This window comes from Tupaia chinensis, unplaced genomic scaffold (genome assembly GCF_000334495.1).
Source record: "Tupaia chinensis unplaced genomic scaffold, TupChi_1.0 Scaffold146907_1, whole genome shotgun sequence".
Taxonomy (NCBI): domain Eukaryota; kingdom Metazoa; phylum Chordata; class Mammalia; order Scandentia; family Tupaiidae; genus Tupaia; species Tupaia belangeri.
In genome coordinates, this window is record NW_006206760.1 from 3367392 (window position 1) to 3383104 (window position 15713).

Here is a 15713-nt window from a genome sequence, read left to right on the forward strand (position 1 = left end):
GAAAATGTTCTGACAACCCAAGGATGGTTTAAATCACTAAAAAAAAAAAGAAAATGTTCTGACAACCCAAGGCTAAAATAAAACAAAACTCTACTTCTCTCGTGTAAAATGGGCCCACACCTACCTCTGGTATGTTTTTCTTGGTGTACTTCCTGTTTTCCACCTTGAAACTATTGCTCATTATTTAAAAGACCTCCTTTCCTTTTCTTTTTTTCTTAGCTTTATGTTTCACAAAACAACCTGAAAGAGCCCAGGAGCAAAGAGAGTAGTACATTATTTATGATAGGTCTGGGAGAGGGGCGGGGAGTTTCTGTTACAGGGAAATCTCCACCAGATCCCGTTAGGGCTGGTGAGGTGCCTCGAGCACTTCTCTTATTTCTAAGAGAAAAACAAAGCACATGTCTCCTTTGGCATCCAAGAAGGATGATTTCCATAAAAATATCTTTTAAAGTATTTACTGTAAATAAACATACTTGATTTTGTTTCCAACACCAGACTAAACATTTCTAATCTTCTAAGTCATAGATTCATTTTCGTGGGAATTTTTACTAAGAAATGGTATGAATGAAAAAAAAAAAAAACAAATGGTATGTGTGTATAGGATTATACATTAGAATAGAAGTCAGTATGCAAATAAATTTTGCTGAGATCCGGAAAGGAGCACTAGGAATTTTAGGAGTGTGTTCAGTAATCTCCCTTTACCTATAGGTGAAATGCTCTGAGACTCCCCATGGATGCCTAAAACCATGTGTAGTTCCAAACTCTATATATGATTTTTTCCTATACGTACATACCTGTGCCAAAGTTTAATATATGAATTAGGCAGAATAAGGGATTAACAGTAGCTGATAACGACATAGAGCAATTATAACAATATACTGTATTAAAGTTACATGAATGTAGTCTTGGTCTCTCTCAAACGATCATTTTTTATTGTGCTTGCCCTCATTCTTGTGGTGAGGTACCATCTTTAAATACCTGTGTGATAAGATTAAGTGAGGTGAGTGGCATAGGATTCGAAACATAGCATTTAAAATGTATTGTTTATTTCTGGAGTTTTCCGTTGAATATTTTTAGCCATGGTGACCCCAGGTAATTGCAACTGTGGAAAGTAACACTGTGGATCGGGGGGGGGGACTACTGTTTTAGTGTAAATAAAGTGTGTACGGTCTAGACCAATGGTTTTACTTTAAAAAAAGAGCATAATTGGTTGGTTTAAAAATATTACACCTTCCAAATGGTGAGGGATAACATGTAAGATATTCTTCAGCTTTAACTATTTTTTAATTTTATTCAAGTCAGAGCACTTTTTTTTAAAAAAAATAGCAATACAACAGGCAAAAGAATACTCAAAAATATTTAAAGTTGTATTTATACGAAGAGTACGTTTTAAATATTTTCTAATACTTGAGCAGCTTTTGTCTAGCTGGCTTCCACATATGCCAAAATTAAGCATTGAGTATTTTTGATGCATACGTTTTTACTGGTTTATACTATCTGGTGAAAATTCTTAAGTGTTCCCAAAGCAACTGATGTTTACATGTCCGGTGTTTTTCTTCCTTCTTTCGAAGGACTGGGAGTCCACAACAAATTTACTATATAAAACACTAACAATTGTCAGCTTCTTGGTGTAATAAGTGAGTTGACTTTCACCTGGATGTAAAAATTTATAAAGGACATTTTCCACCATTTTGTGTGTCAAATGTATTTTTAACTGTCTGGTTTGTACTTTTACAACTTTTGTACTACCAAAGCAAAGTTAAAAATAAAAATGTTAAACACAGCATATTGTTTTGAATGATCCAATTGTCGGCGTCTTGTACATCGAAAATACACTTGTGGTAGTATTACATAATTTGCTGTGCTTAATTTTACACTGCCTGACTTCTTAGGTCATGAATTGTCAAGTGATCATTCATCTGACTTTTCTCATTGTATTTTCCCTCCTGTTGCACCCATCCCTCCCAATAATGGTTTGTTTAAATTTGACGATCACTGTGGATGTGTAGAAGAGAGAGGGGTTCAGAGAGTTCCCGTATAATCCTCATTCCATTTTCCTTTATTTTTACACTCTACATGATTAGAGAACAGAGAATCCAAAATCGGATTAAAAAAGTTAACATGGGACCAGCAGATGGTGTATGTAATAGGTTGCTGGACTCCCAGGTAGTCAACTGCGGGTGGAGTCCCAGACCTGCCTACTCAAAACTCACGCTGGGCATGTGTGTGTGCATGCCCGAGATCCTGAGAGGAGAATGGAGAAGGGCTTGAGGCATGGTGGGTCCAAGTGTTAGTGGGCACTGTGGTGAGTGTGAGTGGGCACTGTGGCGAGTACAATTGGGCACTGTGGTGAGTGCGAGTGCACACTTAGGTGAGTGTTCACTCGGGTGAGTGAGTGTGCACTCAGGTGAGTGTTCACTCGGGTAAGTCAGTGTGCACTCTGAGTGTGAGTTCGCACTTGGGTGAGTGTGAGTGTTCACTGCAGTGCGAGTGGGCCCTAGTGTGACTGAGTGCACACTTCAGTCACTGCGGTGAGTGCAACTGGGCCCCAGTGTGACTGTGAGCACGCACTTGGTGAGTGTGAGTGTGCACTTGGGTGAGTGTTCACTGGTGAGTGTGAGCTCTAGTGTGTGTGTATGTACTCGGGTGAGTGTTCACTCTGGTGATTGTGAGTACGTGCGCACTCTGGTGAGTGTTCACTGGTGGGGCACTGGAGATTGTGAGTGGGCCCTCTGAGTGCGAGTGTTCACTGTGGTGAGTGTGAGTGGGCCCTAGTGTGAGTGTGCACTTGGGCGAGTGTGAGTGCACTCAGGTGAGTGTAAGTGCTTACTCAAGTGCGCACTCGGGTGAGTGTTCACTGGTGAGTGCGAGTGCCAATGGGCCCTCGGGTGAGTGTGTTCACTCAGGTGTGTGTGGCCACTCAGGTGAGTGTGTTGGCAAGGACCACACTCACTCAGGACCACACTCCCACTCAGTCACACTCGGTACCACACACACTTGTGACCACACTCGGGACCACATTCACACTCATACAGTTGCACTTACACTCATGCTTGCACTCACACTCACAATCACACTTACACTCTCGATCAATATGCAGAGGAATGGAACAGCTGCCTGTATGTTTTTGGCGTATCAAAATTGAGAAACCCAACAACACACGCTGAGGAGGTGGTCAGAAGCCATCCCCCAACCTCTCATTTTATAGGTGTGAGGGGTCACTTTGGCTGGTAGGTTTTTACCTTTAATTATTTAGCCTCTTGTATATCCCCTCAAGCACAACCACAATGCAGAACGGATGGTAGATCACTGTTCCACCTTTATGTCTCCCTCAGCCTGTTCAGGGAGCAGGGGACAGTTAGAAATGTGGCCCTTGGGGTCATTTTGTTACAAGTGGAGACAAAGGGACCCTAACCTTCATGTTACCCTGAGCCAAGTCACTTCCCACTCCTGGGCTTTGCCTGAGGCTGTCCTGGCCTGCCTGGCCCTGGGTTTGTCCTCCAGCCTGTCTTAACTTCTGGGCTTCTCTACCTCAAATAGAAACAGTAAAAGGTGGAGGAGCCCTGTCTGGCCTCCCTCTGAGGGCAGTGGGATGTGAAGACGTGAAAGTGAGGTTCCACCCTTTAATGCACGTCTCTGAGGGCTTGACTGTGGTCAAAGGGGACTATTTTGCACCTGAGGTCTGACTTACTAGTTGTTGACCCTTCTGACCCCCTCTTTGTCTGGGTGAGGCACATTATATTCTACCAAAGCATCTTCCCAGGACTGTTCTGCAAGACTGTGCTCCAATCTCCCCAGGAATCCCTCTCTGCAGCTCCAATGTGAAAGGGCACTTTCCTCCCAGTATTCAGTGGCTGACCAGGTTGGAGACCAGGCTGGTCATGGCTTTTCACAGAGCTGGTACTCACCCCCCTCTGCTGGCTGGTGTGAGAACTGCAGAGAGGATGGTTTGGTCATTAGTGGGCAGAGCTGCATTTTTTTTAGTTTCTGGTGTGCTGAAAGCACCTCATGATTTTTTTTTGCTGGAGGAATAGACAGAAGGTTGACCGAAGTTTGACCCAGTAGCTTGAAACGCATGCCAGGCACGTGTATGTGCATGCCCAAAATCCAGAGAGAAGGGATTGTGGCGTGGCCAACCCTCCTGGGAAATGATTTATCGCTCACTATCTCTCTTTCTCTGGAGAGCACACACACTCTATAGCAATAACAAAAACAAAAACAAAACAAGCAAACAACTCTTAAAAATGAAGGAATATCATTAGTGATTTTATAAGAGCAAACATTCAAGTTTGGTTTTATCCTCACCCATTTTTTAAAAGAATTATTTTATTTAACTTTATCCGTTTATTTATTTCAATGTGATCAGAGAGGGACAGAGTAAGGGAGAGACAGAGAGAGAGAGAGAGAAAGTGAGAAAGCCAGCCACTAGGTCTGGGACTCCAACTGCAGGTGGCCATGTAGGAGTCCAGTGCCTTTAACTACCATGCCACCTGCCAGCTTCCCTTACTCGTTTTGTGACATTGCCAGTTTGCCTTTACTGCTCTTCCCGGAAGCTCTAGCGTCTCATCCTGGAAGCTCTAGCATCTCATCCCGGCTCTGTTGCAGTGGATGCTATCAGGGTAATAGAGCTCCATGGTTGAGGAAGCTCCTGGGTCCTCTTGTGGTGCTCCCGGTGTGATGTAGGAAACAACATAATCTCAGAAAAGGAACTTAACCTCTGTTTTTGATTTTGAATCTAGATTTGCTACTCAGTAGAAAATCTGGTTAGGGCCTCTGAGCACCATGGTGGTTAAGACAGCTGGATCCCATATGGCTGACTACAAGTCAAATTCCAGTCCTAATAGCTTGAAAAACATGGTGGGTGTGTGTACCCCAAATCTCAATAGAGTGGACAAATGGAGCAGGTGGGATTGTAGTGTGATCATGCCCCACTGGGTGCTTTTCCCTTCTCCTTTTTTTACCTCTCTCTCATCTTTCTGAAGAGCGCATGCACCTCCTGGCCATAAAACAAGACAATAAGTGCATTTCAAATTCATGGTGCCTGCCATGGTCTCCATTTTAAGTCCAGCTGAGGGTATTGCCATGGTAAGCAGCCGTGTGGTAGCTTGGTTAAGCGGCTTTGCTTGCATCTGTTCCTCCACAACAGATCAAAGTGGCCCGGTACACACGGCATTGCCTAAGACTTGAGCTGAACCAGTAAGCTTCTTGCTCTTTAACCAAGCCAGAGTTCAAAGGCCTTATGGGAAAATTACGAAGAAAGAAGGGTCCAGGTTTTGAAGAGGAGAGGTACAGGGATAGGAAAGAAGATCTAAGGATGTGGGACTATCATTAGTGTTTATGATACTGGTCTTCCACTTGGCCAAACATGGTTTGAGTTCCAGACCTGGCAGCTTGAACATCATGTCAGGTACACGTGTGTGCCCCAAATCACAGAAGAATGGAGGAGAAGGGATTGTGACATGGCTACCTCCCCTGGGGGGTGCTATCTCACTTTACCTCTCATTATCTTTCTCTCTAGTGAGCTCTCATGCCTTATGGCAAAAACTCTTTTTCTTAATTAAAAAAATTTTATAGACCATAGATGATTAGCATCCATCATGCCGTGAATCCATAGGGAATAGGTTCCAGTAACTCAGGCTCCTTTCCACTGGTTCTCACACTGTGGCTTCTCTGGGAGGAGCAGGCTGGCACTTTAGTTGAACACAGGTCCCTTTCTCTTTGGCTTCCTTTTTTGTCTGGTCATTTTCCTTTCTACGTTTTAGGAAGCTCTCTCTCCTCTTAGAATGCTTAATATGCTCAATACGCACATTAACTCCCTTGGCAAGACTCATGCCCTTAGCTTGCTTGTTCACAACAATGCTCACAGCATGCTAGGTAACATGGTAGACTCTTCCAGTTTTGCCATGGTAACATTTGTGGGGCATTCCTTTTTGAACAGTCCCCATTCCCTTGATGTCTACAATATCACATTTCTTGTAGATTTGCATAGATGTTGCCAAAGGAACCACTCCATGTCTTCTACAAGGCCTAGAGAACATATATCGGGTGCCTCTCCTCCTTCCCTTTGTGTTCATCATTTTGGTGAATTACTGGAAGATGGAGGTTCTGGCCAAAAGGAAGGCCAAAAAAATCTTAATAAATACATAAAAAAGGATCTGAAGATGAAGAGATGGTGTGTACACAGCAGCCAAGACTCCACCAGCTCGGCATCTCTTTTCTGGGATGAAATTTACACCTCTAGAAAACACCTGGCCTCCTTCTTAGAGGGCTCTGCCATGTACTCTGCTCCCTGACTGTGACTGGACTGTGACTAAACTCCATCCAACTGTGCCCTGGCCAGGTGGAACCCCTGCCTGGGATGTTTGCAAATGAGCCGGAGAGAGCAGTTTACTTCCCTGGTGGCGAATACGGTTGGCTGAGGCTAGCAGAAGCCAGATTTCCTTCCTGGTGGAGAGGCTGGTTTGTGAAAAGGAAGAGAATGCCCAGAGTGAAAAGAGGAAGTCATGGCTGCTTTCAAGCCCCAGTGTCTTGAACCTGAGGCCCCACTGCCCTTCTGAGTTTTATGAAAATTTCAAGGAAATTCCCTTTTTGTCTGACCAGTTTTGGGTTGCTATTATTTGCAAAAAGAAGAACAAACCAAAAGAACCCATGAGTAACACAGTTATTCACAGGAAAGCAGATAAATGAGGGGTTATGGAGTCACATAGGTGGTGAAGCCCTGGCACCCAGCCCTACAGCCATGACTGCCTGGAGCTGCCTTGGATACCACCCCAAGAGCTTGTCACAGGATGGAGCCTGCTCTGAAATGCTCTCGCAGACCCTCTCCCGTGTTGCCTCCAGGTAGTCTCCTTCCACCATCTCCCCTTGATTTGGTACAGCATTCACTATAGCTCTCCAATGGTGCACAGAGTTGGCATCCAGATGCCCTCGGCCATCTATGACCTTAAGATCTTTGGGTCTTAGTCTTGTACCTGTAGACTGAAGATACAAGGCGCCTTTAGGGTGGTTGCAAGGATGTATGAGCTGAGCTCGGATGTGTATGTGCTTAGCGCAGGGTCAGGTAGCATCACCGAGTACTCACTGAGACAACAGAACCTGCTATTGGCCTCTGAGACCCCCAAGGGCCCACCCTCATTAGTGAAATAAACGATGAGAGTGTGGTCATTTGAGAGTCAGTTTTTTTTTTTTTTTTTTTTTTTGGAGATGTTTTCGCTATAGGGCGCGTGCGCTCACCAGACAGACAGAGAGAGACATAGAGACAGAAAGCGAGAAATCATCCCCCAGAAGGATGGCCATGCTGCAGTCCCTCTCCTTCATTCTTCTCTTCAAACTTTGGGCATGCATGCATGCACAGGCGTGAGTTTTAAGCTGCTAGGTCCAGGACTTGAACCGCAGTCGACTACGTGGGAGTCCAGCAATGCAACCATTATGCCATCTGCTGGTTCCAAGAGTCAGTTCTTGATGTTTCTGCCAATTCACGTGACTTATCATCTGAGGATGGACTGGGTAAGAGATGGAAGCAGACACCCATTGGGCCTGATATTCTCCTGCCAAAAGCTTGCAAATCTTATTTGAGAGAGTCATGTCCATGCTTTGCTGTTGAGTGGGCCCAGGTCAACAAGAGAAGGGATATGTTTCTCTTCTCTGTTTGTAGACAAAATGCTCTTGGAATCATAACATTATACCCACATTGCAAAATGCAAAGGTTTACTTATTGTGAATGAATGAACGTCTTCATCCTGATCAAATTACACGAAAACCAAACTAAACAAAAACAAAACCAAACATAACATCTTCAAATTAACCTGCTCTCCAAAATCGTCCAAGGTTTCTGTCTTACATTAAACATGCATTTAACTTAAAACAAATTTCTTAAAGAATTATTTACTTTATTTGTCATTATTATTATTTTTCATTTAATCAGAGAGAGAAAGGGAAAGAAGCCACCAGGCCCAGGACCCGAAATGTGGTTGGCCATGTGGGAGTCCAGTACACCAACCACTGTGCCAACTGCTGGCTCCAGCGTGCATTTTATTTTATAAAGACTTATTTTATTTAATAAAGACTTATAACCACCTTGGAATTAAGAGAGACACACATACGTGCTATAGTTTCATCAGAATCAGATGTTTAATGGCGTAAAAACTCTCCATACATGGCTCTCCTGTTCCCAAACTCATCAACTTCAACTCCAAATATGACGCACACAGTTTTAGGGGTGATTTTGGCGGGCTTCCCCCATCCCAAAGGAGATGAAAAAGTAACAATATAAAAATGGTAAGGTCAAGGTGTTTGCACATCACAACCCATCACAACTAATGACTTGTCATTTGTCTACCGGCACCTTCTCCTCCACCCTGAAAGCTGTAGAGTTCATGCCGCTGTCGAACAAGTGGTTAATTGTTAGTTCCCTGGGTTATTGTCCCTGAGGTTAAGCCATGCTCTGGGGACACATTAGGCACTTTAAGTGGGGGAGTTACCTTTTCTGGGCTGGGTACAATGTTTGGCTCTCAAAAAGCAAGGTAATTCAAACAGAATGCCATGTGATTGTGTGCTCTTGGGACTAAATGTTGGGGTTTCAGAGCAATCCTGTGAACATCTGTACAGATGTTCCGGAGAGCTTTGAAGCTTGGCAAGCCATCTGCTTACTTTCCGCATGGCCCGTGGACTTGGGCCCAAAGGCCCATGCAGATTCTTATTCTAGTGTCCTGAGTGATGGCCCATCTGCATGGAGCAATGCTCCAAGTATTTAACAAGCATAACGGCACAGGTACTGGCAATTGGAACAGACGTTGGGTGTGGATACCTGGTAAGGCAGCACCAGGCCATGCTGGTGCCATGATCAGCTCCGCGTCTAAGGAGCGAAGGATTTCCACCTGCTCAGCAGGACACTAACTTACGTGCCTGCACAGATCCTTCCCCTAATCTGCCTCATCCACATCTTCTCCTGCAGTAGCAGCTTCCAAAGCCGCAAGGGCTTCTGCCACGGCCGCGTCCTCGTCCCCCATCTCCCCATCCCTGCCTTGGCTGGAGCCATGGGTGCCCTCCCACCGGGGTCCTGAGTCCACCACAGGCAGGGCCTGAGCAGGATCCTTCTCTTTGAAGCAGACATTTAGAACTTCCGTTGCCACAGCTTCATTTAATGAATCCCAACTTCTCTTCATGGAGAAGGGAATATTCAAACCATGCTTTCCTACTCTGGGGTGAATTCCCTCCGGGGACTCATCCTTAGCAGGGTTCTGAAAAAGGCAATCCTTTTCTTCATGGCCAGTGTTGTGTGCAGCAGGGCCCCAAATCTGAGGGTAATCTGGGGCTGGTATCTGGAGGACATGGTCTTGTACTTCTAAGTCAAGACGTTCAGCCTTAGCCGGTGTTCTGGAGTCTCCATGTTGGATGACTTGGGTCTCTTCTGAGGCTGGGTGCATGCAGTCCCATTTCCTGGAGCCCCCTCCTTCAAGGAAGGGTTGGGTTGGGTGGATGCTGTTTGCAGTACTGGCCCAGGAGCCCCGGTCATCCTGGTGGGGCCAGAGAGTCCCGGTGGGCTGCAGAGCAGCAGTCGGGCTGATGCCATTGATGGCTCCATCAGTCTTCCCTGCACAGTGTCCGCCTCCTGCATCCCCCTGAGGGAGCAGCCCTTGGTGAGACCAGCAGGGCTCCTGTGGACCAGCTGTTCTGCCCCTGCTCTCAGTCCTCTTCAAGCTCTCCCTCTGAAGGTCATTTTTATGCACCAGGACTTGGCTGCTCTGCTTGCCCTTTAACTTCACAGTGTGGTCTTCATCTAACTTGCAGCTGTTTACTTCATTGACATAGCCAGGGGAGGGCACTTGAACTGGATCAAAGAGATAGCTGGGGTGAGAGGGGAAAAATGAAAATCAGCCAGATTTGCACTGTGATTCAAACTTGCTACCACAGCTTCTGTTTCTTTCTACTCCTCCCGCTAATACAATGTCTGTGATTACTCTTCTAACCTTACAGAAGCTTGTCTACATCAAACAGCTATCTGGTTGGCCATTCATGCTCGTGGACTCAACCAACTATGGATTGAGAACACTTGAACAAAATGGCAATAGAAAATATCAATGCCACCATAGAAAATGATACAAACCAAAACAGTGCAAGTATTTACACTGGGTCACATATTATGAGTAATCTAGAGATGACTGAGAGTGCACAGGAGGCTGTGTGTAGGTTATGTGCAAATACTAAGCCATTCTACATGAGGGACTTCAGCACTCATGGATGTTGGTATCTGCGTGGTGCTGGAACCAATCGCCTGAAGATATAAGGGAGGACTGTAGCTGGTATAAAAATGGTCTGCCACTGGGATGGCTCTTAAGGGCCAGGTGGTGGCATGGTCTGACATGGCCAACTGCACAGTTCGAGTCCTGGACCCATCAGTTTGAGAAACACACCGGGTGCATGTGTGTGTGTGCGCCCAAAATCCCGAGAGGAGAATGGCAAAGGGATTGTGCTATGGCCATCCCTCCTGGGAGGTGGTGGTAGTGATGTCTCACTCTTTTTCTCTCTCATGCTTTTGCTCTGTGTCTTTGGTGACTTCATGTGCCCTGTAGCATATTAAAAAACAAATTTATTTTTAAAAGAACAGATCCAAAGGGAGGAGACAAGGGAGAAGCTAAAGTACAAAGTAGCTCACGGGATTATTTCTTCCCAGACACGGACTTGTGGTCATGATCCTCCTGCCTCAGCCTCCTGGGTGGAACTGTGGGCATGCACCACCACACCTGGCTCCTCCTTAGGCAAAATCTCATTATGCTGCTCAGACCAGCCTGCACGTCATATTCTCTCTGCCTCAGCCTCCTGAGCTGCTAGGACTGCAGGTGTACACCATCTCGCCAAGGACTTGAACCAGGATGCAGCCCGTGGAGCATAGCATCTTAGCAGCACATGCCGCCATGGCTGGGCCTTCATGGGATTTAATTTTTTTTTTTTTTAATTTAAAAAATGTTTTACTTCATGGGAAGTAAAGTGCCTATGGAACCTCCTCCCAGTGGAATATTACGCAATCATTAAAATGCTACACATGTGGTCTACAGCAGCATGAAAGGTATTTATAAAAAATACTTTCTGAGTAAAGTCAAACATATTATGAGTATAGCGGAGGAAAAAATATATATGCATGTGTCTGGAGAAGAACTAGAATAAAAGAGACAGTTTTATTTTGTTTAGGAAGCAAGATCACCAGTCCTTTTTTTTTTCTTCCCTTTTTCTTATGTAGAAGTTGATTCATGTCAGGGCTAGCAGGTGGTGTGGTGGTTAAGGCACTGGATTCCCACATGGTGGACCACTGTTCAAGTCCTGGGCCTGACAGCTTGAAAATCACACTGGGTATGTGCGTGCCCAAAATCTCAAGAGGAGAATGGAGGGGAAGGGTTTGCAGCATGGCTATCTCCTCTAGGGGGTGATTTTTCACTTTCCCTCTCTCCGTCTCTGTTTGTCTGTCTCTCTCCTACAAACACATGTGCCCTATAGCAAAAAAAAAGCAAAAACAACAACAAACAAAGCCAAAACTAAAGTTGTTGATTTATGCCACTCAAATTTTTAGGCAATGTAATATGGTCAAAATGAAAAACACATATATTATTGGGCCAATTTATTACCAGTGATGTCATTTCAGGGATCTTCTGAAACCTAAGCTTTTCTTTGGTGATCCCAACCTGCTTTGAGCAACAAGCAAAAAAAAAAAACACCAAGAAAAACAAAAACAAAAACAAAAAAACAGCTTAAAAATCTAGCCCACATATCCAAGATGGCAAAACAGTTCTAAAATCTTGATATATTGGCAATTTCGATCAGGCCTTCGATAACGAATGCTCTGAAGACAGTCCTGGTCTTTCCCAGTGACTCCGCTAGAATCACAAATTCCCCCACTGAGACGAAGCGACCCTCCAACTTTACCTTTGTATCATTTTACAGCACCTGCACCCCATCTGGATTATTTCTCATTACCATCTGGAAGAGAAGGGTGCACAAAGAAGACAGCACAGTCAACGACACAGTAGTTGGAATGACGTTTGCTTTTCCGCTCCCGCACACTCAAAACGAAGAGGGTGCCACATTGTGGCAAAACTGAGACTCCTGGGGCAGGGAGGATACTGACCCAGTGGGAAACAACTCCTTGGATCTAAAACCACTGACCTTTTCTTTGGTGATCCCAACCTGCTTTGAGCAACAAGCAAAAAAAAAAAAAAACACCAAGAAAAACAAAAACAAAAACAAAAAAACAGCTTAAAAATCTAGCCCACATATCCAAGATGGCAAAACAGTTCTAAAATCTTGATATATTGGCAATTTCGATCAGGCCTTCGATAACGAATGCTCTGAAGACAGTCCTGGTCTTTCCCAGTGACTCCGCTAGAATCACAAATTCCCCCACTGAGACGAAGCGACCCTCCAACTTTACCTTTGTATCATTTTACAGCACCTGCACCCCATCTGGATTATTTCTCATTACCATCTGGAAGAGAAGGGTGCACAAAGAAGACAGCACAGTCAACGACACAGTAGTTGGAATGACGTTTGCTTTTCCGCTCCCGCACACTCAAAACGAAGAGGGTGCCACATTGTGGCAAAACTGAGACTCCTGGGGCAGGGAGGATACTGACCCAGTGGGAAACAACTCCTTGGATCTAAAACCACTGACTCCAAGTTCTCACATCTTTTGTGACAGTCCCCGCTGTGCCATGCCCTTTCCCACCCCTCAGTTTACATACTCCATGCCCATTTTACAGATGAGGAGACCTGGGGTGGAAGGATGCTAAGGAGAAGACGTGCAGTCCCGAGCCCACGGCCTTTGGGGGAGGATACAGGAGCCCCACCAGGCACCATCCCCTGAGCAGTAGCAGCAGCAGGTGGTGTGAGAGGTTCCTAGAGGACCCCTTGCCAGGAATTAGCTTGTCAAGTATGAAACAATGTCTGGGGGCTGGCAGGTGGCATGGTGGTTAAGGCGCTGGACTCCCACATGGCCAACAGCGGTCTGAATCCCTGACTTGGAGGCTCGCTTTCTCACCTTCCCTTTCTCTATCTCTTTCTCTGGTCAAATTAAAAAAATACTAATAACAAATAAAAACATAAATATTCTAAAAAAAAATAAAGAAGAAGAAAGAAACAGCTGGTCTGTGTCCCTGACAGACCCTGAGGACTGTCACAGCCTGAGTCAGTGGCACAAGCTTGAGCTGCACTTCTCGGCTCCTGTTCTAGTTCATCTGGATTTTCCTCCTGGACTCCACTCTCTCGTGGCGCAGATGTGCCCCCTAGGGGCTTCCCTGGGAGGATGAACCCTTTTCCCACCTGGATTTTCCCATGCCTTCCCAAGCTGGATTTCCTCCCATCATTTCCCTCTGAACAGAATCTCTTCGTGTAAAATTGACCATGTTGATCTGCTCTTTTCTCAGGAAATCCCCAAAATCGGTGTGGAAGGATCAAAACGTCATTCTCCATTTCTAACATTTACAGCCTTTAAAAAAACACAGTGACAACAGTATCCAAAACCCCAAGGTTTTCGTCTCCAGGAAGAAAGAGAGCATGCAGGTGGCCACCCCTGCCTCCTGGTTCTCTTCTTTCTCCTTTCAGTCATGAATGTGTATGGTGGTACTTCACGAGCCTTAGCACACAGAGAAAATGACTGAACGTTTTTCTTTTTTAAAGTTTGTCTACTTAAGAGAAAGAGAGAAGTAGAGAGATAGTTGATTAATTTCTGACAGCTTTGCCACATCAGGATCCTTCTGCCCCAAGATAGCTGTCAGTTACTGCTCTCGTTTTTTTTTTTTCTAGAAGTTTTTGCCTTAGGGCATGTGTGCTTACCAGAGAGAGATAAAGAGACAGAGACAGTGAGAGGGAAAGTGAGAAATTACCCTCCAGGGAGAATGGCCATGTTGCAATCCCTTCTCCTCCAGGGCATGCACACACATGCACCTGGCATGAGTTTCAAGTCACTGGGTCCAGGACTTGAACTGCGGTTGGCCATGTGGGAGTCCAGTGACATAACTGCTATGGCATCGGCTTGCTCCACTGCTCTCATGTTTAATCTCAGGGCATTTTGCCATGGCTCACTTTCCTTTTATGCCGTGAGCTCTATGAGATGAAAGCCTTTCTTCGAGTTTACTCCTGAGTGCTCAGGACAGTACCTGGTACTTAGCAGACAGTGGATATTTGCTGGATGAATCGATTACCTACCGGGTAGACACAAAAGAGAAAAACAGCATTTGACAGCTTTTGGTGTGTCTACAAGAAGTGAAGACATTTTCAGTCTGACTTGACCATGTCACCCAGGCATTACGAGGATGGGATCTGGGGACAGAAAAGTGATTCAGAACCCAGCCCTGCCACTCACTCGTGCAACTTTGCATCTCAGTCACTTCGTCAGTAATCAGAGATAGCAACATACCTGCCATACGGCATTGTCAGCGATCTTAGAGCCAACAGTCATACTAGGTATGGACCAGTGTATCGTCCAACCCTATTTGAATATAGCACCTTAAGAAAGAAAGAAAGAAAGAAAAGATGGAGGCCTTGCACCCAAGAAAGATGTAATCTAGTTGCCATGACATCTACATACAAACAAGGGCATGAACAATACCAACTAGTGCTTGTTTTGGAATAAGGGCCAAATGGGATATTTCTATTAATGGTGATGCCAATTGCAAGACATAAATCCAAGGGTGACAACAGTTCCAGAGAGACAGAACTCACTGCAGGGTTAGCCAGCAATCCGTGTGCATCCACTTATAGTCTTCCAAGGCATTCTCAATTAAATTACTCCACTTCCAAAGCCCAGGATATTTTATTTCCCAGTCCCTGCTTCCTACTTTTTAACTCTTATTTAATTTATAAGTGGATCACTGAATAGATACAAAGTAAGGCAAACACCTCCTCCCCCTCAACACCCCCCCTGCTCCCTACCGGTCCCTTCCCTCCACACAACCTGCTCTAAAGCCTTGACCCTTTCTCTGCCTGCAATACCTTTGTTTATTTTGGCCTCTGTGTAAAAAAGAAAAAAAGTAATCAGTAGGAGAATAGGTAGTGAAAAAAGTCAAGGCAAAAGGGGAAAAAAGAAAGGCTTAGAAGTATGTGAGAAACAGAGGGCAGATGTGGATTGTAATAATGTAACTGAAGTGATCCTAAAACATGAATCACTAAAAAATCTCAGGTCAGCTTCCTGATGTTGAATTTGAGCTGTGGGAAGAAGGAAGACAGGAAGGAAGCAAGGAAGGGGGAGGGAGAGCGTGAAGAAGAGAAGCGGAAGGCACGTTTTACTGGATACATCTGCTTTCTCAACTTCTCAGAGGGGGATCAAGCTCCACCTTGCAGAACCCTCACCAAGCTGGAGCTAGGGAGCCCGTCCCTACCTTCTGCTGCTGAAGCCAAGGTCATAGGACCAGTCTGTGCCAAAATGAAATGACTGACGGATGAGATTTAACAGCTCAATGCAAAAACAATTACTTTCCTGCTTCTTAAAGTACAAACCAGCCCTAGCTTTGGGATCCCTCCACCCCATTGAGCAAACCATAGGTTCTATACTGTTCTTCAAAGCTAAGCCACTATAAGGGAGGTCTTGATGGCTCTTCCTGTTCAAAATCAAGTCCCCAGTTTGGTCTCTCCCCCTTGGCTGCCTGCAAGAGTCTCCTACAGACCTGGTTCCATACCTGAGGATCACACTTCTGCAGCTCCTGGAGCTCAGTGTGGACAGGCTCTTC

General features: G+C 45.2%; 1 protein-coding gene across 5 annotated transcripts in view; it reads right to left on the bottom strand.

Moving 5' to 3' along the window:
* Nucleotides 1–8106: 8106 nt before the first annotated feature.
* PGCKA1 (PDCD10 and GCKIII kinases associated 1) overlaps nt 8107–15713 on the bottom strand; it is an 82528-nt gene continuing 74921 nt past the window's right edge. Inside the window, exons 1-4 of one of the 5 annotated variants that reach the window (XM_006169258.3) lie at nt 14405–14526; nt 14194–14307; nt 12422–12475; nt 8107–9846 (exon numbers count right to left, since the gene is read on the bottom strand). In XM_006169258.3, coding sequence (XP_006169320.1) covers nt 8922–9846; nt 12422–12453 — 957 coding nt within the window. In that variant the 5' untranslated portion in view covers nt 12454–12475; nt 14194–14307; nt 14405–14526 and the 3' untranslated portion in view covers nt 8107–8921. Of the gene's footprint in view, nt 9847–11916; nt 12143–12421; nt 12476–13308; nt 13785–14144; nt 14353–14404; nt 14527–15713 lie in introns of those variants that run through there. The other 4 variants (XM_006169259.3, XM_014584447.2, XM_006169257.3 and 1 more) reach the window with 4 other exon arrangements.